The sequence below is a fragment of the Octopus sinensis genome, linkage group LG2 (assembly GCF_006345805.1).
Source record: "Octopus sinensis linkage group LG2, ASM634580v1, whole genome shotgun sequence".
Lineage (NCBI taxonomy): Eukaryota > Metazoa > Mollusca > Cephalopoda > Octopoda > Octopodidae > Octopus > Octopus sinensis.
The window spans coordinates 43,912,172-43,935,406 of record NC_042998.1 but is presented as its reverse complement, the minus strand read 5'-3'; the positions used below and the strand labels follow the sequence as shown (position 1 = coordinate 43,935,406).

The 23,235-nt window shown below is 35.2% G+C and overlaps 1 protein-coding gene and 1 long non-coding RNA gene across 4 annotated transcripts in view; one reads left to right on the top strand and one right to left on the bottom strand.

Annotated features, from left to right (window-relative positions):
- LOC115228412 (GTPase-activating Rap/Ran-GAP domain-like protein 3) overlaps positions 1 to 564 on the bottom strand; it is a 1,278,929-nt gene extending 1,278,365 nt beyond the window's left edge. For all 3 annotated transcript variants that reach the window (XR_005003648.1, XM_036512798.1, XM_036512804.1), the window contains exon 1: positions 341 to 564. Coding sequence is in view for 2 of the 3 variants with exons in the window: in XM_036512798.1 (XP_036368691.1) it covers positions 341 to 537 (197 nt within the window). In the remaining variant the exon portion in view is untranslated. The remainder of the gene's footprint in view (positions 1 to 340) is intronic.
- A 50-nt stretch (positions 565 to 614) lies between these two features.
- On the top strand, positions 615 to 21,756 carry LOC118767746. Its single transcript, XR_005003657.1, has 2 exons — positions 615 to 735; positions 21,026 to 21,756. It is a non-coding gene; the product is annotated as an uncharacterized LOC118767746 (long non-coding RNA).
- The last annotated feature ends 1,479 nt before the right edge of the window (positions 21,757 to 23,235 follow it).

Below are 23,235 nucleotides of genomic sequence, written 5' to 3'. Positions count from 1 at the left end.
TGTCCAAAGCTAGGATCATCAAAAGAATATATAAATATGTGTGCGTGCGTGTGAATGCATGTGTATATATATTATGCATATACTCGAATGCTTATGTATATAAAAGCATTTAAATTTGCGTTGGTCATGAAAGAGTGCTCACGTGTGTGACTGGCATGCTAAATCGTGAAGTGTTTATCAAAACATCAAAATATCACCATAGAAGAATATGAGGAAGAGAGTAGATAAAAAGGGGTGAATTATAGGGTGAAATAAACATTTGACAAAACGACAATAAGTGAGTGAGGAAACAGGTCAAAAATATGGAAAATTGGGGGGAAATATATTACATCCGGTTTACCTGTCTTCTTCCGCTTCCTCGTCGATTGCTTCCTGTTGTCGGGGTAGCAGTCGCCTTGGACTGCGACGTCCATCGGCCGCGATGCTCGCAACGGGCCAAGCCAGGTACATAGAATCCCGGACGAAATCATTTAAACTCCCAACTTCGTGACAGGATTGAGTTTTTGGAAGTTGTAATTTCTCTCGTAGTTTATCCATTTTACCCCTCTCCCGCGCTCCCGCTCTCTCTCTCTCTCTGTCTTTCCCTCTATCTCACTCTCCCTTTGTTTGCAAATGTTTGAATATATTGAACTATGAAACTTTCTTCCGTCTAATTCGTTGGCTAAAGTATTTGGAAAGGCGGAATATAAAAAAAAAAATGAATATGGAAAGATAAATATGAAACTTTTCTTCCTCGTATGTATGTTCTTTTTGTTTGTTTTTTAAATTAATTTTCTCAGAAATTTCCAAATTACTGATATACACTTTAGTATTTCATACCATTATTCATATTTAAAAACAATGTTATTATATTTTAAAATATAGAAATTTATGTTATTTGCATAAATGAGAGTAATATTATTTGATCGGATTTATCGGTTTAAAAGAAAAGTTTTAAATGTGATGATCATCTTCTTTATAAATAAATATATACTTTTGAGATAGAGAGGCGTGAACAAAATATATTACAATAATATATGAAAAACGGTTTTCCAGGCGAAATTTTAGATGAACGTTTATGAATTGTTATAAATTTATGTCATAATTCATCACTTTTATTGATAAACAGATTAATGTAAAAAATAAATAGATGAATAACGAAAATCCATTAAACTCGGGAAGCAAAAAGATTGCGAAAGATGTCGAAATTATAAATATTAATACGTGTAGTTTATAAATCGATATATATGTATTGGTATTGTTTGCATGTATTTATGAAATTGTTGTCAGTGTCTGAGAGCGAACATTATTATGCTACATACACAGACGTTTTCTCGTTTCCACATATACACACATAAACCTATATATATATATATATATATATATATATATGTATGTATATATATGTCTATTCACTGCGTATAAATTAGCAACAAGTGGATGGAACTACAAAGTGCAGCTTCTTAGATAGTATCCCGAGAAGTATTTGTTGACGTCTAGTAATACTTCCCGCATTTCTTCACTTTATGACAGACATTGCGAATTTTGAATCTACGATCAGGAAATTTAAAGATAAAATAAGAAAATATCACTAAACCGATCATGAATCTTAAATAGACGGAAATGCAGGGTATTCTGCGCTATATCTTATAATTAGAACTTATAACCGGTTTGTTTCATTCGTTTAAGGAAACAATAAATAAGAGCAGATTAACGAGACGCTAACAAACAAAAAAAAATAGTTTTAATTTCCTTCTTATTGCGTATTTGTCTTTGTGTATATATATGTGCGTTTGCGAGTGTGTGTGCGCGCGTGTGTACGTGTATGTGTGTTGTGTGAGCTTATGCTGCCGTTTCGATTGTGCGAGTGAGAAAGCGTGTGTGTATGTGTGTGCGCGTAGTATTCCTGAAAATTACAAAGGGAAATTCCTGAAGTAAATCAATTTTCGGTTAATCTTTACGGATGAAAAGACTGAGAAAAGAAAATCTAGGAAATTAATTTTTACAGTGCAGTTTCAGAATTTTTATAAGATATTTCACTCCATTTGTTATTCTGCAACCCCTGTCTTCTCAAGCTGTTCGCTTTAAAAGTTGCATTTGCAGAAATAGAAACTGTTGAATGTGTGTATGTGTGTGTGTATGCATGTATATGTGTGTCTATGTGTGTATATAATATTTAGTATATGTGTGTATTTGTGCGTTTGTAGATGGTAAGTTTGTGATTGGGAATCAGAACGGGAAAAAAATAAATAACTTTACATTACATTTAGAGTGAGAGTAATTGTTATTTCATCCGAAGTATATATTAAAATGTAGCTGCTACATATATATCAACAGTCACTTGTCATTGCAGTAAAAACTTTACATCATCCAGTGCACCTACTGAAATACAAAAATATTCATCTTATGCGATGCGCGAAGCTGCATCACACGAATAAATTAATATTGATAGCTTCGTTTCTTAATTTTTTTTTTTTTATTATTTTTGTAATATTATTTTTCCTGGGAACGCGTTAATCAAAAAAGATATTTAAAAAAAAATTCCTTTGTTTGTTTCCTGTTTGTAATTATTGTTGTTGTTGCTGTCGTTTTTGGTATGTCTGTGATTGGAACTGCTATAAAGATCCTTTTACACTCCGCGCTTTTCACTATAAATTTAATTTCGCTGTCGATAACGAATCCTTTTCACTGAACTATTTACAGTGTTTATTTTTATATATTTACATATATGGGCGTGTGTTTGTGTGTGCGTTTGTCGGTTTCTGTTGCACCGCTGCATAACTAATGCTCCGCTTAGTAGAGAAACGCAGTTACGCCGAAGACTTAGTGGAACTCACACGGCATGAGTTTAAAACAAACCCAATTATGGAAAGACAGAAAGAGTGAAAGCATGGGAGAAGTTTAAGCTAGCAAACTACATGCTGTTCGTTAAATTGTCACATAACGACCACGTGTTGAGCAAAACCCGGTGTTCTACACCAATCAGCATCGAGATGCACTAGAGCTGGTTTCAAACAAAGCATACACTTTGTTTTACCAGTCGTTAAATACTTGCATCTGGCTATGTATACAAGTTAACTACATAGCTTTAGAATATCGCTGTGATGCAGAGGAAAAGCAACCTGTTAGTATATCTATATATCTTACGAAAATGTCTAAAGTACTTTTAAATAGGAAACGTTGCCAAAAATATAAATTTCATTTCATCAAAAATAAAATTTAATTAAACATTTCGCCAAACTGTGTCCAGGAATAACTAGATTCTGTTGTTTAATTTCACGGATGAATTACTTCGAACGAACCAAAGTACCAGAAAGTGAATAGTTGTCAAGTGTTATTTTTCTCTTTTACCTTTCCCTTTTTTTATTATTTTATTTTACTTCTTTTTTACTCAAACAAATTTGGTTTCAGAATGGAACAGCTGCAGCGCATATCGGTAGAACATATGTAGTAGCGAACAAGTTGCCAGATGCAACTGCAAGCTATTTGCTTCAGCTGTAGTGCAACTAATACTCGCATGACTAGCATCGGGCGGAGACTGTTAGCATTTTTATTGCTCTGTTTCATTTACATTTTTTCCTCCTTATCTAATTTATTATTATTAATTTTAATATTTCATATAAATGAAAATATCCACAATTTCTCTATTTCTATGAACAGAGTTAATACTCTCTATCACTTTAATTATATTTTTGCGGTGACAACCTCTTTCTGGAGGTTTCCTTTATTGAAATAGTATTTTACATTATAATATCGGTAGTTATTTATATGGTTTTAGATTACAGACTGATAAGTAAACGTCTATGAATCAATAGATTAACCAATTCAAATTTCTTTCGAAATTCTTAGACTGAAATAGTTTATACGGACTTGCGTGATTTTAGCGCGGGTCACCTAGTCCAACCTAAGACATTTTACTTCATAACCATTATGACTGTGTTCAAGTAGTCTGCGTTGGTTGATATTAACTAATGCTTATAACACTGAACCAGCCGTATGTCTACTAAGATGCATATAATTATTCAATCAACAGATTATTTTTTATATAACTAGATAAAATTTAGAAAATAAATTAAGCCATATTCTGTATCACTTAGAAAGAAAGTGAGAACTACCTGTCTGATTCTAATATCAGCGTAAAATTTATCCATCTGCGCATTATGTACAATATTGCTTGTGAAGTAATCTTTTTCCTTTTCTTTCTTTTTTTTTGTAGTCATTCATAATTAGTTACGAATGCATAGGATATTTGTGGTCGCTTTCCTGCACAAATATTATAATTTAAGGAATATTTTCTCAGTACATATTATTTAATTTGTCATTATTACATGCTCTTTTTTTTATCGCCTTATCTATTGATTGTTACGGCTAGTTTCTTGCTCTTTTTACGCACGTTGTTTGTTATACCTATCTTTTAAGTTAGCACACGTGCGTGATTATCTTTGAATTAGGGAAACTAAAGCTTATTTACTGGATAGATCTGAATTCAACGAAGCAAAGCAGCAGCTATTTTTTTTCTTTATTCAAAGTAGGTGAGATAGGCTGACCGAGTTACCAGGACTGTTTCTCAGTTTAACAGTTTAACTGTGAACTAAAATCCCAGTTCGTTCTTTATACTCCATGATGCCTGCATTTATAAGTAATAAAGTATAACAGTCCATATTGTAATTCTCTGATTCAAACTTTTAACACATCAGACAACTATCTTCTCTTATCTCTTACTTGTTTTAGTCGTTAGACTGCGGCCATACTGGGTCACCAACTCGAAGAATTTTAATCGAACCCCAGTAATTATTTTTCTAAGCCTGATATTTATTCTTTGACTCTCTTTCTCCGAACCACTAAATTACTGGTTGTCAAAGTGGGGGATAAAAGCATACACAAAGAGAGAGAGCGAGAGAGAGAGAGAGCAAGAGAGAGAGAGATTTCTTGTTTATGAGGTAGTTCTTGTCTTTTGAATGAAGAGGTGATAAGAACAGGTAGTTTGAGCCGTACTCGTGGGCCCTGCTAATTTATCTCTTGCTCTGTCTCTGTTATTTACATGTTATTGTAAGCTTGTAAGAAATTCTGAAGCTTTGTCACAAAACGTTTGATAGGTCAGTCTTTTATCATTCTAAATAGTTTAAAATATGCAACATATTAATTGATTCAACCTGTGAGAAATAAGGATCTTTAGTCCTTAAAATTATCCAAGAATATATTCTTATTTGCAGCCCTTGGATTGATTTTGCTTTCTCTAAGGTCAGTCATCGTTCCTGAACCGATAATATTCTCCCCATTATATTATAAAGCACTGATATTTCATATTTTTCTACTCCCAGCCCATAGATTATCACAAAATTATAAGCATAATCGAGTGACATTAGTTCAGTTTAGAGGATATGCGAACCTACATCAGGGTTAACGTGTTCCTAGGCTATATCATTTGATTCATCAATTCACTCTGGACATTATTCTACTGAATACATTTAAGCTAGTGGATCCTCCTCCTTCTCCTGTTTTCTCAACGCCTACAACGTTTATGCCGGACATTGACCTATAACTGTTTAATTTGGGCATCAACCGCCTCGATATCATCAGTCTGAGAAAATACGCAAAGTTCTTTATCTCTCTTTACTAACTTAAGAATCAGCAAGATTTTCTCATCTAATTCATCGCATGTCTTCATTTGTACCTCTTACTCTATTAGGATATCTCCACTTAAAATTACATTGTCCATTTGTTTATTATTTTGTTAGTAACTGGGTTATCAAAGACTGACACGTATCCTACTAATTTATATATGCGGCAGATTTTAACACAACTCTTCATATATATATATAGAACACACCCAACAAGTAATTCTTTACAGTACTTTCACATCTCCTGAATAGTGCTCATCTTTGTTTGAAATCACTTCTAACAACTGTTATTATTAATACCTAGCAGATTTTAGCATTTAACGCTTGGGTTTAAATGTCCTGTGGATAATATTGCAATTCATTCTTGCGAGTACGTTAAAATTCCAGTCAGAAAATGGGAGCGGTTAAACAGAATATATCCCACCTCCATAAATTTCACGCTGGTGTCTCTGTTAGAATTAAATAAAGCGGCGAGGTAGCAAAATCGTCAGAACGTTGAAAACGTGTTTTAGGTATTTCTTCGGAGTTTTTAAAATTCCGCCGAACTTGACTTTACCTTTCATCCTTCGTGATCGATTAAATAAGTGCCAGTCAAATACTGGGCTCGATAAAAAACCACCATTTTAGCATTGGGGTCGATGTAAATGGTTAGCACCTCAAATTTCAAGCATTGTACCTATTGTAGAAAGAAGGCAACTAGCTGGCAGGATCGTTTCCGATCTGAACAAAACCCTCAGTAGCACTTCGTCTTTATGTACTTGAGTCCGAAATTCCGTCGAGGTCGACTTTCTTTTTCATCCTTCGGGGTCGTTTAAATAATTGTCAGTCAATGACTGGACTCTATGTAATCGACTGGTTTCCTCCCCAACAATATTGCAGACCTTGTTCTTATTAGTAGTAAGAAGGATTATTATCATTCATTTAAATCAGTCCTGCAATCTCCCATAAGCAGCGGGCTTGCTACCTGCAGCCTACGGTACCATGCTATTTCTTTTCTTCAACTAGCTTCTCGAATTATCTTCTGGCTGTGGCAAGAAGGCAAACTTTTTGCAAAAGCTCTGCTGGACATTCTCATTTTCTTTGCTTCTATCATCATCATCATCATCATCATTATCATCATTCTCATCATCATCATCATCATCAGTAGTAGTAGTAGTAGAAGTAGCAGCAGCAGCAGTAGTAGTAGTAGCAACAATAATTTTCTATTAAAGTAGTAGTAGTAGTATTGGTAGTGGTAATAGTAGTAGAGTAGTAGTAGTAGTAGTAGCAGTAGTAGTAGTAGTAGTAGTAGTAGTAGTAGTAGTAGCAGCATTGTTTTACTTCTCAGAACGCTCGGTCTTGTTTGTTCTGGTAGATTCTGTGAGAACGGACAGCAGCCTGTTGTCATAAGTCTCACAAATTCTCTTCCCGCACATTATAAGCTTTGATACTTACTTGTTAATTATAGTCGGAGAGACTCAATATCCAAGTACTAATCTCAAAATCCTAGCTGTCCCCAGCAGAGCAGTTTTGGGGGCTTGCTCTGCTCTCATGTTCACTCCGATTTCTTTGACATATTTCTTGAACTTGGTTGTTGGTGCTCCGAGTGCCCCTACAACTACTGGAATGACAGACACTCTCCCCATAGTCCACAATCTTCCAATTTCGTCTTTTAGCAGTCGCAGTCTGTACTTTTCATTATTTTCTACTTCTTTGTCACTTATGCGTGCATCTCCAGGTATTGCAATATCTATAATCTTGGTTTCCCTTTTCTCCCTTATGTACCACAACAATATTATGTCTCCGAGCCTCCATTAGGGTGTCACATTGGATTGTAAAATCTCACAGTATCTTATATTCCTTGTTCTCAGTAAATCCTTCTGGTTCATGTTCGTACCGTTTCCGTGCTCTGTTCAGGCCGTGCTCTTCACAACCTCCAGTGGACGAACTTACCCACGTTATCGATCCTCTTTTTGTAGTACTTTTGGCGAAGCTTGCTACACTCACTCACAATATGTGAGATTGTTTCGTTTCTGCTGCCACACATCCTACAAAGCTGTGATTCTCCACTCTTATATGTTTAGAACTTGGTGTAATTAGTTCCCAGAGCTTTTCCTGGGCGCTGCATATCAATGCCTCAGTGCATCCTTTCATATCATTTTTTGTTAGCCATCCCCAAGTGTTGATCTTGTCTTTTCCTTCGATTTCTTGAGGTATTGCCCTTCCATTTTCCAGTTGTTTACTCTTTCATCTTGTTTCTTAAGTGTTTGTGGGTGCATCACATTTTCTGTATGTATTATATTGTTAATTCTATTATTATTATTATTATTATTATTATTATTATTATTATTATTATTGAGTGAGAGAGAGCAGTGCATGCCATCAAAGTGACACTGGGGTAAAATATACGAAGCCCAGTGTACCCATCATGACTACCTGTCTGAGAAGAGTACACTAGGGACATGCATCACAACCATGTGTGCGCAACATGGTGATCTCATATCAAGATAAACAGCACATGACCTTGCAGGTGGGGCCTAGTTAAAATTTTCTTCTGGTCGAGTAACCCATTCCGCTCAAAAGGTCCATGAATAAGGGTTGTTTAAGAATGTTGAACAAAACACCCATGTTTCCAGAGGTGAATTAATCAAACCCCAAGAATTCTACTCAACACATGGCTATGATGCTCCCCCACTACTTCTGCTCGTGATCAGAGATGCACATATCGGCAGCAACTAAGGGACGTGCTCAACTGGTTATGGTCAAACAACTGACAAGCAAATCTGTGGTATTGAGCAAAATATTTGCTGTAGCTCATCTTTGATACGAAGTCAAAACAATGTACATGATAACACTTCCAATCAGTTAAGATCAAAAGCCATAAGAGCCACTCCCTGGTACTGCATCAGGGCATTTATTATTATTATTATTATTATTATTATTATTATTATTATTATTATTATTATTATCAAAACCATTTTCATTATCATCTTCTTTCCATTTCTTGTCGAGTGTCTTTCTGACACCTGGGGCAGAGAAACGCATTGTATACATTGGTAAGCCATTAAAATAAACACACCAAATTGTCCATTTATAAAGTCAAGTGATAGAGAGAAAGGGAACAAAGACAGAGAAAAAATAAAAAAACGAAAAATAAAAAAAGTCAACAAAGAAAATAAAGGGGGAAAATGGAAATTATTATTATTAAGGTGGTGAGCTGGCAGAATTGTTAGCACGCTGGACGAAATGCTCGGTGGTATTTCGACCGTGACTACGTTCTGAGTTCAAACTTCGCCGAGGTCGACTTTGTCTTTTACCCTTTCGGGGTCAATGAATTAAATACCCTTCAAATGGTGAGGTCGATGTAATCGACTAGCCCCTCCCCCAAAATCTCAGGCCTTGTGCCTTTAGTAGAAATTATTATTATTATTATTATTATTATTATTATTATTACTATTATTATTATTATCATTATCATTATTATTATTATTATTATATTATTATTATTATTATTATTATTATTATTATCTACATGTTCTGAATGTAAATCCCGGACCATATAATGTGTCAGATAAGAAAATAATTCGATCAACATGACTGTTTTCAAAAACAAGTTATATTTTGATGACCATTTCTACAAATAATTACGTCGATGCAAAAGAATAAAACTACCATTAAAAGTTTTGGACTTCTGCCAATATGAGCAACTGTTATTAACATAGCTTCGTAGTCGTTGTCATCCACCACTTCATCATCACCTTCAGCAACATTATCAGCTGCTGCAGCACAGCAATACTATCTATAGTAGTAGTAGTAGTAGTAGTAGTACACAGAGGTATGCTCGGAAATGAGTACGTGGCAAGTTTTTGGTTCTTAGTTCAAAAACCTCTGTGGAAAATACGTTTATGAAATGACAATCCTCGTCGAGTCTTCAATGCTATATACGAAATCACTTTTGTCACACGGTATCGATTGATTCCAAGTTACAATCTTCCACTCAGTTCTCTGATAACTTTCAAGAAATGAAGAACCAGCACACATCCATTTTCTCTATCATCTGTATCATTAGAATGAAAAATTGAAGAAACGATCATTTCGTTTTACTTCTCTAGCACTGGGACAGGAAAACATTTTCGTCAAAGCTAATATAAATGCGACTTCATAATATATAGACATATGATTAGATTATCAACGTTTTATTTACCATACTGAACTTATTGATGGCACCAAATTGCAGTTAGTTCGACTGAGCCTATAGATTTCTTGTTGACTGCACGTAGAAGCGATATAAACTGAAAGTATCTTTTCCGAGAGAGCAAAACAACAAATACGGATTTGCTATACTATTTTCAGGGATGCCTGAAATTAGTTGCTTTTGGTTGTCAAATGTGATCGACATTCTATTTATTCTCATGTCCACTGATTGCCTCCAATAAAGGGTTCCAAAATAAGGTTTATCTTAGTTACTTAGTGAGTACTACGAGGAAAGTTTTTTTTTAAATGTCAAGCTACTGTTTACAGAACATAACACTTTTTGATCATTACAATAAAAGGGGAACAGACATGGAATACACAAATAAATTTATAGGGCAAAAGCGAAAAAGAGAGTGGGGAAGGGCGATGAAGATAGGAAGGAAATATATTTGAACAACTATACTTCCTCCTTTGAGTGCTGTTTTGTCAACTAATGTTTTTCGATAGAGCTCGTAAGGCCTGGTGCAGGTGTGCATTAAAAATGCTCAAGCATAATATACAGCTTTCCTCAAAACCAGTTATTTCCATGTTTCCCTGGGCTGCTCTTCGAATTGACAATGCTTGCTACCATGCTGATCAGTCTCTAACAAAGTTCGGAATAACCAGTGTCCTAAATTTAAACCTCTGTTCCCTTGCGGCGAAGGTGATATAACCAATAACTAAAGATGAAGTAATTCTGAAAGAAACTATTTGAAAAACTATAACCCTCGTAACTGTGATGTGCATTATGTGTTGGCTTGTCTACACGTCCTGATTATCCTGCAACAAATCCTCGCCCCTTTGATAACAAACAGTCAAATTCCTTTGACAATAAACTCTTTGAAACAAAAACAAAAAAATAATAAATAAATGGGATGATCACAGGCTGGAAGCAATTGGTCATAGTTATTCAATCAAGAAACACCTATATGACTAAAGAATATTAACAAATATAATGATGGTTTGTTAATATCTTTCAGGAATAAATACAGTCATTGAACTTACCTCCAACAAATTGCTACACTTTTGTATAAAACTAAAAACTAAATAGCGTTTTTTTTTTTGTTATTGTTTAACATAAACTACTTTTGAATTTACTGTTGCATAATGTTGTCTCGGCACCTTTAATAAAAAACAAAACAATAGTTAATACCTGCAAATTTATTGTTTGTAAAAGCAGGCAAGTGTCAGGTTGTGACTTTGACATATATTCCCAAGGAATTAGCAAAAGCTCGTAAAATATTTCTTTTATATACACATATAACACTATAAAGAGACGTTATAGAGTTAATATAATCCATATTTGTTTATTAATTAACGATTATTTTATCAGTTTCAAACGAATGAAACAATCCATTCTTAGTGTAATTCAGCTCATGCGAGTAAAGCATCTTAGATGTATAGGACTTTGAAAAGAAGGGCTGCAACGCTTATCATTTTCCCAGCGCAAATCTTTGAACTAGTCATTGAACAATCCAGTCGATTCAAGTTAACAGGATGATGTGTCAATCAATAATAATAAAAAAAAGTGTTCTTAATTAACTATGAAGCTTGAGGCAAATAGAATTAAATTCCTCACATAAAGACTGAATGCAACCTTTGTAATGAGATAGGGTTTCAGAAGCGTGCGTAGCATAACTCCCTTTGTGCTATTTCTTAATAATGACTAGATAACACTAGAGGTGATTTATTTTCTCTATACCAAAGAATATAATCGATTGAACCCTGTTCATTATAGATACCTCCTTTTTTTAATCTATTCACATAGGAATGACAAATGACATCGGAGTAGTTTTAGAGCAGTTAAGTTGCTACAGCGATAGCAGTAAACTGCACAAACAGTCAAGAATTGCACTGTATCTTTGTCTTTTTGTTACTTGTTTTATTAGTCATATTTTTTTATGTCAACCATAGAAACAACTAAATCAACAATAAGCAAAAATATTGTTGTATTATAGAAAATCAATCTTTGGTTTAAGGAAGGAAGGGATAATATAGAAAGATAAGAACCCTCGTTTTAGAGATATCGTCGTCAAGGGAGAATTCAAGTATAAACCTGGTGCCTAGTAGCATAAGATTCTTGTTTCAGCTAATTCTCCCTTTCAATTTTTGCTACCCAACTACAACTGTTCTAATCTAATAACGATAATTTTCTATTAAAAGAAGGTTATACAGGTATTCAAATTCATCCCACTCTCTTACCTTTATTTTATGAACTCTTAATAGTTAAAATGTAATGTTGACTCCGGTTGAAAAAAATTGAACTGAAAACTCGTGGCACCAAACAGAGCCCTGTAAATCGTTTTATTCGGTTTTATCTCAGCGTGCAACTATGTATTCTTATAGATTAAAAAAAAATATTATGTAGTATTATATAATATTGTATTGTAAGGTATTTTCAAGAAAATGTTTATAAAATTTATAAAATTCATGAGTGAAGACGAATGTGATTGTAATGATGTCATATGATAATGTTTACATCAAGTAGAACTGTATGACATAGCATCGCTGTATAATTTACGCGGCAAAATTCTGCGCTATTCTGAGCTGTAAGAATTTTTTTTTCTAAGTGAGCGGGAAAAAAAATAAACAAACGAGTAAAGAAAGCAATTGCTTTTGAATTGAAAAGAAATAAAATTAATTGATTATATTAATCTATTTAGTTGCACAGATGCATAAAGTAGTGCGGTATTATTGAAGTAATTCTTCACAGACTGCATTTTAATCGGTACAAAGATGTTAGAAAAGACAGACAGTTATATAAATGGTTTGGAAAGATTGTCAATATTAGAAAATGCAAAAGATTAACAAACTGGTAAATAAATAAAAAAAAAATCACAGCGACCTGCAGTACAAGAAGAAAAAAATTCTGCCTTCTGTAGAAGCAGTTGCATTAACTGCTAGAGGATGTTTAAATATGCACGTGTTACTGTGTGTTTCTGTGTGAATATATGTGCGCATGAGTGAGTATATAAGTGAATCTTGTCTTCGTGTCTTTCTGTATCTGTATATACGTGTATGCGGGTATATGCGTGTGATGCAAATTCATAACTGTACGTGAACGCACATTTATTTATTTTTTTTTTTTTTTACATGTGCATGCATATTAATGTAAACGTGTGCGCGTGCGTTGTTTCTACTGTGCAATAATGGATGAACGATCTGTTTTGGGTTTATTTTCTTACGTCTGGCTGGTTAACAGGTAACGAGTTATCGACATGTAATCGACGAACCTACGGGGAAGGTTGTGCTACTATGAAGACACACACCATATGTTTGGTAGATTAAACTAAAACAACGACGTGAATCAACAACAGCTGCAGCAGCAACAATAACAACAACAACAACAACAATAACAATAAATAACAATCCCTCCTCCCGCCAAAAAGAACAAAAATAACTGACGAACGAACAGGAACAAAATAGCAGAAACACGCGCGCGCACACGAACACACATACACACGCGCGCGCAACACATTTGTCTAGAAGGAAATCTAAATAAATGAATGAATAAATAATTAAATAAGTAAATAAATAAATAATTCAATTGATAAATAAATAATCAAATAAATAAAAGTATATCGCTTAACATACATTAACTCCATCGCCAGGACTTAATTGCTTTAATTGTTATAATTATTTTTGTTTTCGCTTGTTAACTTAGGGATGTATTATTTTCGTTTGCAGTAATATATAACTCTTTAGCAGGCTCGGGAAAAAAGGTCTATATTTACTGTTTTATTCTTTTTTTGTATGTGTGTGTGTGTGTTTTGTCCATTATCGTAGTTGTTTTTTATTGTCGTTGTTTTTTGTTGTTGTTGTTGTTGTTGTAATTCCTCTAAAAAAAAAAGCAGAAAAGCAAGTATAGACATTTTAGTAAACAAAATATATTACATTTCACGACAGCTATGCTAACGATGCTAGTAAATTGATTCCTCATTTCAAAGCACTGTGTCTCACAAGTTCGATAGCACGGCGCCCACTGTCTGCATTTCTCACAACTCAAACTAATGAAAGAACCACTACGTGGTCGCTCCGTTCACTAGAAACAGTAGCCAGAATCTCCCTCAATCACATTTTGCCGTCCTTAGCAAGATTAAGGGAAAAAAAAAACAGATGGCCACATTGAATAATACAGCTCGTGGTATACTCTTCTTCTTCTTCTTCTTCTTCTTCTTCTTCTTCTTCTTCGGTCCGTTGGCGTCTTCGAGCGGCACATCGGGCAATCAATGATCGCCAATTATCTCCGTCATGGCCTGGTCCCAAGTCTAGGATGAGAAAGGAGGGGGGTTAAGCGTTGGGCTAGCAACTCGACCCTGTAAAAACTTGAAGGGCTAAAGAAAGAACCAGTGTCGAATACTATACATCACCAAAGAAAAAAACAGAAAAGAAAAGAAAAAATGGGATGATCATGGATGGAAGCACTTGATACTAGGTCGACTTTTCAATCAAGGCCGACTCACCGCAATTTCAAATGACATTGTACCGTCATAAAGAAATTTGTTAACCGAAATTGGATGATGTAGCCGATGATGCTCCATGAATATGCTAAAAAGAAGGTAGTAAGATGGTTACGGTTGAACACTTGCATTTACTCAATCGAAAGTCTACTCAGTCAAGTTTGACTTGGCGTTAAGCTATATACTACAAATTTTCAATTTGATTCAATTGAAAGTTATTAGACGTAACTACTCATTTGGTATTCCATACCTAACTCTATTTTTTTTTCTTCCCTATCTTTTTACATCGTTTATTTCCACTTTAACACGCTTCTTACAAATTCTTTCTTACAAATTCTTTCTTACAAATTCTTTCTTGTAAGCAACTCCCTCAGCCAAAGCCAATGCGGAATCTACCATGTGGTCGTTTCACACAAAAGAAATATTAGCCAAAATATCCCTCAAGTAACACATTACTCTTATGAAAAAACAACAAGGCTGTGTGGCCACTGTCTTCTACAATACCATTGGGGCAAGTGGATTTGGTAAACGGGAACGAAAAGAAGCCCGTCGTATGTATATATATATATATATATATATATATATATGTATATATGTGTGTGTTTGTGTCTGTGTTTGTCTCCCACCACCATCGCTTGACAACTGAACTTAGCGGCTCGGCAAAAGAGACCAAGAGAATAAGTACTAGGATTACAAAGAATAAGCCCTGGGATCGATTTGTTCAACTAAAGTCCCTTTAACGTGGTGCCCCAGCATAACTAAGACTGAAACAAGTAAAAGAATAAACAGATAATTATCCCGTGGGTCATCACATTTTTCTCACCTTTTGCTTGTGTCACTCATAGTGGGGCACGGCTGTGGCAAGTTTTAGTCGTACGCGTCGACCCCACGCATATTTTTAAACCTAGTACTTATTTTGTTGGTCTCTTTGCCGAATCCTTAGTTTACAGAGACATAAACAAACCAGCAACTTTTATCAACAGGTGGTGAAGAACAAGCACAAACATAAACACGCAGACACACAAACACAAATATATATAAATACTATCAGTGTCGCACGGCGTTGCTCGGGTTTGTTTCAACCCTTTATTTTAGAATTGGAATTTTTGAAAAGTAAAAATTTTGTATTATGTAGCTTATTATTCTCTTTAAGTGAACATTCTTCTGGTTGAAATACACCGAAAATGGCGACACAACAGTCAAAAAATCGTAAAAGATATGGATTTTCATAGAAAAAAAGCACCTTTTTGATGTAAATAATTTTTGGTTTTAACATGGTCCGATTTGAATTTTATCTTCTGAGGAATGAAGAGCAAGCCTTCTTCTATCATACTCTCAATGTTGGTCAACTTGCGCAGCAAGGTCTCGGAGGAGATAGTGTTAGTTGAAGGCTACCAAAGCTGCCACACACAGACAACTTCAGCTTTACAGAGAGAGATTAATCAGCAAGAAAAGTTGTATTAATACCGAATACTGCGCTATTAGCCTTGAAAGATCATCTCATGAAAGCGCTTGGTACATACAAGCACACACACAGATCGTAGCGGACGAGAATAGTTTAATATGAGCGCCAGAACTACCACATCACGTGATTTTATTCTCTTGGCAATCATCAGTGGGAGGTATCCGGTCACCACATACAAACAAATCCCGCTGCTACGATATATAGAACACCAGCATCCAGACACTTATATCACAAACAGCCAATAGGCTTATTAGAAATTAATTATTAACGGCGGAAGTAATATCAATACCAAAAGGTAATATTTTTATATCCAACTTAACACGGACGTCTTGTTAGAAAACGAAATACTTTGTTATTAGCGTCGAGACACCCTCTCATATCGGTGCTTGGTGCATAAATGCACATATACTGATCGTAGAAGGCGATCAATGTCTGTCATGGGCGCCGGAACACTCCAATATCACAAGATTTCATTCCACTGGAAATCATAAATGGGACACATCCTGTTACTGCATGCCAGTCATATTTTGCTTCTACAATATATAGAATATCAGCATCTTTTCAGAGAGCAGGCTTATTAAAAATTAATTATTTGTGACGGAAGCAGTATCAATACGCGTGTATGAATGTGTGTATATATATATATATATATATATATATATTATATATATATATATATACAGAAACTGGGACAAGAACGCAAAACATTTAGAAGACGATACAAAAAACACGGACGGGACATTCGAAGCCTTCAATCTTCAGTCAAGAACCGGATCATCCTCACAATTTCGGCTGATTAATCTTGAGATTGCTCCAATCTGGCCAGCCCCAAGGAAAAACTAAACTAAGCGTATTAGATTCCTTGGAAGAAAGCTTCGAATGTATACAAAACAAGGACAGAAAAACGGACGACGTTACACGGATATGAATATATGTATATCAACGTGATCACCGTGACCGACCAGGCTATCAGATATTGCAAAACATCGCTGGTCACAATGCGCTTCGCATTATTTCAGCCTTCAAATGACGCCATTCCGCTGGCTAAGCAAGCAGGCCAACTGAAGAAAGAGTGAGAGAAAGTTGTGGCGAAAGAGTACAGCAGGGATCGCCACCACCCCTGCCGGAGCCTCGTAGAGCTTTAGATGTCTCCGTTCAATAAACACTCACAACGCCCGGTGTGGGAATCGAAACCGCGATCCTACGACCGCGAGTCCGCTGCCCTAACCACTGGGCTATTGCGCCTCCACACACACACACACACACACACACACATATTGTGTATCAAATATACTCACAAGGCTTAGGTCAGCTCGGGGATATATTTAAAGATACTTGCACATCGTACCACGCAGTATTACTTAATCCAGAACTATATGATTGGAAAACAAAATTCTTACCACACAGCCACGCCAGTGCCTTCATACAGACAGAAAGGAAAATGGAAAACATAACAGACAAACACTGAAAAATATTGAAAATGTCGCCAGAAGCGTTTCATACTAAGCAAGACTGACTTGGGGCTCAGCAGCAACGTGTGCGCTTCAGTGGTCACGATGTAAGTAGGCTGTAAATGACCATGTGATATTTCACACGTAGCTCGTTTTATTCGTGTCTTACACAAGCTTTTCTTTCGTTTCTCTTACCTTTTCTAATCGTTTTCGTTCTCTTTATTTCTCTCCTGTCTATCCTCCCCTCTCTCTCTCTCTCTCTCTCTCTCTCTCTCTTTCTCTTCTCTCTCTCTCTCTTTCTCTCTCTCTCCCTCTCTGTTCTTGTTCTGTTCGTCATCTCAGTCTTGTTTCCTCTTACACTTTCCATCTATACATTTTAGTCATGGATGTTGTCGTTTAGCACCATGGTAGCCCTTATGAATAAGGTTATCATCGAAAACGTTCCAGCCGTGACCATCTTGCCTTTTTCTCCGCTAATTTTTCAGGATCACATCCTCTAGTGTGTCTATTTTTTTAAAAACATAACAAATTTGAAAGGTCTAGCATTTTAAGCAACAGAAGAGATTTAGTTAAGACGTTCATATGTTAGTTAGTTATGGTGGTGAGGACAGCGGATTTCATAATCATGTTTATAGGTCCCTTGTGTGTCTTCTAGGACCTCGGACATCCTCCATCCGATTGCGCTCAAATTTGATATGTAGATACCGACGGTATCAGGGCGTGTATAAGTCTTGAGAAAATTACAAAAATCGATTCCAGGTGAGAATGCGATCGATAAAGCCGTGGGAACGTGCATTTGTAAAATCGTTTTTCTTGGAATAGAAAAAAATCTATCTTTATTTCTTCTTTTGCTGGTGTCTCAAATTTAGGTTAAATCAGTTTCTCAACGGTGGGGCCTATGGGACGGTCGGACAAGTTGTTTTGAGAAAATTTGGTTAACTTTTTGACAACTCAGCACCGTCCATTGGACGGGGGCGTTTTGCTCGTACTCTATAATGACATATTTATAATTTTACACTAAAATAACCTTGCACTTATAAACTGAAGAAAAATAGCGAAGTGTGACAGTCGAAAAATCACAAATTGTATTTAGCTGCTTTATATTTAGTTTAAAGACCGCCAGTACCATGTATGCTCTATCAATCTATGTTTACACACCAGAAACAAATAACCTACAAGTAAACATTTAACAATTAGTGTACGAAGAAAATTAAATAACAGACCATACAGTATATAATTTAATTATTTATATACAAGACTAGAAATGTGATTTGTTCAGTATTTATCTTTTAGCACCATCTTGCAGGCATTAGGAAAGAAGAAAAGAATACTTAATTTTATAAAGAATTTATTATTGCTTTATGGAATATATTTTTTCTAATTTTGGCACAAAGCCAGTTATTTGGGCGCAAGGTTAGCAATTTTGGAGGGAAGAGTAAGCCGATTACACCTCACCCCAGTGCTCAAATGGACTTCTTTTATCGGCTCCAGAAGGATAAAAGGGCCTCAACGTAAAGCCGGAAAATATACCGTTAAGCATTTTACGCTTTGTGCTAATAATTCTACGAGATCGCTGCCGTTACTTTGTAGAATATTGAAAACTATCTAGACAAGGTTATGTGCTCTAGAAGTTTACTTCGCAACCACGTGTATTCGGGTTCAATCTCAGTGCAGAGCAACTTGAATATGAATCTTCTAATATAGCCCCAGGCCAAAAAATTTCTTGTGAATGAATGTGGTAGATGGAAACTGCATAGAAACTCGGTATTTATGTATGTTTGTGTGCGTGAGCATATGTGCATTTGTGACATGGTCCTTGACACAAACACACATATAGTTTGTAACAAAAGCGGTTCGACAGGAAAGAAACCGATAGAATAAGAGCACTTCAAGGCGGGGCCTCAGCATGCAATAATCCAACGACTGAAGATTATAATAATTAGAATAATGTATTTCTGTTTATGTAGTTATTTTTACCGGACGAAAACATATCAACTTACTCGGAGCATCTTAATGTAACAATTCCGTAACATAAGGAATAAATATATTCTCATCGTTATAGAAGGAATACCGTATGTATGTTGGAACTGTTGTGTTCTTGGATTTAGATAACGCGCTTCTAAAAAACACGCATAAATACTACTCGCAAATGAGTATGACTTCGTAGCATGTACCGTGCTTTCGCTAATTATGTTAGGCGACTACATAGTCACGAGTAACCAAAGACATTGCCTTGACCCTTCAACTGTTTATCTAGCAGAACATTCAGAATGTAAACAGGAGGAAGAGATGGATGCATCATCACTCGGCTGGTACTCAGGAGTAGATAGAGGAACAGTGAACAAAAGTAGTTTGCCGAAGGACACAAGGCACAATACAAGAATCGAACACACGATCTTAGGATCATGGTTCCAACTCCCTATGTTCATGTTATACATACTTCAGTCACACTATTCACAATGGTGTTATAATGAAATATTTGTTGCATCTTTTTTATATTATATCTGTTACTTATCACTTGATAATGTGTTTTGGTTCATCTTACTGGTTTTCATTTTATGATACTGCACGATATGTGCAACAACCAATTCCTTAAGGCAAATGCTTTGTCACGCATCAAATAACTACCTCTGTTGTGATACAATCGTTCAATATATTGAAATATTCAATAGTATGTCGTGTTATCTGGTTTGTGTACAACAGATCTCGAAATTATAAATTTCTTTCATGAAAAAGCCACGTTCAAGATAAATCAAAAAGATCACAAAGAACCTTACAATTTATCGGAGATTTAGCCATTGGTCGGTGAACGAAGATGAATAGATTGGCAGGCGTTAGGACAGCAGTAGTCTATAGTTTCATTGACAGCTTAGAAATACAAATTCGTTGATGTCGGCTCAACTAGTTCGAACATAGAACTCCTAGAACTGATGGAAACTATAATGTACTATGAATACTTTTGTAGAGAGAATCTTGATCAATTATTCGTATTGGACTTTCCATTTTTACTTTCATTAATGTTCTTTATAGATTTTTAAAAAACATTCCTTGAGGAAAATCTGTCTACTTAATGCTTAGATAATCTCAGGTGACCAAAGTTCTTTAACTTCATGTGATATATATATATATATATATATATATATATATATATGGGGGGGGGTAAATTAGGAAAAACACCTTTCATCAATTCAATAATGAAAAATTAAATCATACCATCTAGAAATTACATATTATAGAAAGAGTAAATTTAAGATAAAACATATAACGATGATTAAGTAATGTGCAAAATAATAAATAAAGCGTATATATTTGGTTGAATAACGACACGTGTCTCGTGGCTATATTTAAGAAATAATCATAGTAAAAATATTAGTAGTAGTAGTAAAATCACTTCAATATAAATATAGTGACTTATATAAATATAAGTTTGGAATAATATTCCCTCATATTATTATTATTATACATATATATACATATATATATATATGAGTGTCTGGGGAGGGATTGGGGGTGTCTGTGAGAGAGAGAGAGACTGTGTCGCATTTGTGTTCAATTTACACTTGAGGTATTTTCCCTAAGCCATATTTATCATACTCATAATCAATGTGACTATACACCTTCAATAAACTACTTGTTCTTAGCTTTGCTGTGTAGAATATCCTTCATCGAGAAGCTCTCATATAACTTGAATATATCCGTTCCCTTCACCATTTGGTTTCAAATAAAACAGATTCATCTCCATATGTACTCTCTATATGGTCAGAAATTGTGATCGACTGATTTATTTATTTCCTTTATATGCATTACTGTCGTTTTTTTAAATATTTTTCTTTCTAGATTTTAAGAATCGGCAGAGGGAGTCTACTACTTAAATATACTTCGATGATCGAAATTTTACAACCAAACTATGCGTGAGACCCTACTTGTAACAATAGACTGGATTCTAAAAAGCGTTCGACTTGCTAAAGATACCGACCAAATCATACTCCATCGTTTTAAAGGAGGGGAAGCACATATTTGATAATATAAACCTAGACACCCTCCCCAAAAGATGATAACTGAAATTTGCTTGGTCACAGCTGTCTTAATGCTGCCCATTACTACTGCAAGGAGTGAATCACTGAGAGACGATAAGATACCGGTACTTGATGTATTATTTGGTGAATCAATGAATTCTTAAAACAAAACTGTCAATTCTTTTTAATAGTCAAACAGTCGCGAGTGTTAGTTTTTATTTATTATGCTTCACAATCCATTCCTTCTGTACGTGAACGATATGGAAAATTTCTTTGGTGATATTAAATTGTTTTGGAGAAAAAAAATCTTGTTTTGGTTAAAATGAAGACAATTTATTAATATGATGATATCCAAAATAATATGCTTTTAAAATACGTTTGCAAATATGAAATTTTATCGACAAATAATTGGAGAATTCAGAAATGGAAATGATGTGTAGTGTGAAATGAGTTAAGATATTTCATAGAGGAAAGTTAATTAATGTGTTAATTTTTCCAGTATGAATGTACCCTGTACAAACAGTTACCAGAATAAATAGTGTTTCCCTTTAATTTGGTTTCATACAATGAACGGGCATTAAAAGAGAATCATTATTATTTCAATCATTTTGCTTCTGTAAGGTTATATATTCTCTTACTTTCTGAGCGAATTTGTTTATTTTTAATAATGAAATTTTAATTAAAATTGCAATTTTGTAAAATGTCCATATTCTATTTTAAGGTAATGGATACAGAATTTAATTGCTCCTTTTACTTCTCTCTTTCCCTCTCTTATTTTCCTTCCCCAATTCTCACCGTGTGCGTGCGCACAATAGTCTGTATTGATTAATTCTACTTGCTTGTTCTCCTTGTTAGAGCAGCTGTATTATGAAAGGTGTTACAGATTTAGTATTGGGTGACCTTCCCGCTTCACATGTAGACCAATCTTGTCCACTGTTCTATGTCACTGCAAACTAAAGCAATAATTTCTTGCAGTGCTTCTGTATACTTACTGTAGCATGATGTGATCGAGTGACCAGCTAAATAAACTAAGGACTACATATTTTAAAGTTTTTTCTTTCTTTTATGACAACCAAATCTGATTGAACGAGGATTTGCCCACTAATTCAATTAAGTCTTTTACATATTGCAATGGTACGCGTCGCAAAGCCCTGTGATGTGGATTCCCTCAGAACACGATTGTTACTAAGTTGTATTTTTTGTTAGGAGTGTTCATAGAAGCAAACTGGCAGAATCGTTAGAGTGTCGGAATTTGCGGTATTTTTCTGATTTTTCTGATTCAGTTCCCTCCAGGATCATTCCTGTCTTTTATTCATTCGAGGTTGATAACAGAAAGTATCAATAAAAATGTTGAGAATGGTGATACTAACTAACCCCTCCCTTGCAAACTGATGGCCTTGTGAACTAGCGGTGAGCTGGTAGAATGACCGAAGCGTCAGACACAAAATAGGGTATGTGCTAAATACTTGTGTCGAAGGCATCGAATACACAGTCTACTCAAACTGTTGGCTTATACCTAAATTAGATTGGGTTGTTGAAGCCGGTGGATTGGTCACTTGCTTAAAAGAACACGGAACAAAATACTTAGTGATATTTCTTCCGGCTCATTAACTTCTGAGTTCAAAACCAGCCGAGGCCAATTTTACCTTTCATCTCTCCGAAGTCAATAAAATAATGCATCAGTCGATGATATCGACTAAACCTCTCCCCTTAAAATCGCTGAACTTACGTCTTAGAAACCCTTATAACATAGGGGGACTAAAGCGAGGAACTTGCAGAATTGTTGACACCCTGGACACAATTCTTTGCAGGATTTCGTCCGCCTGAGATCAAATGCAGCCGAGGTCAACTTCACCTTTTATCCTTTCGGTGGATAATGCGCCTAATTTACAATCAATTATTAGGAGTACTGAAGCCGATGGAATTGAAAAATGTCTTGTAGTATTTCTTTCGGCCGTTCACTATCTAATTTCAAATCCCGCTGACATCAACCTTGCCTTTGAGCTCTCTGGAGTCAGTAAAATATAATAA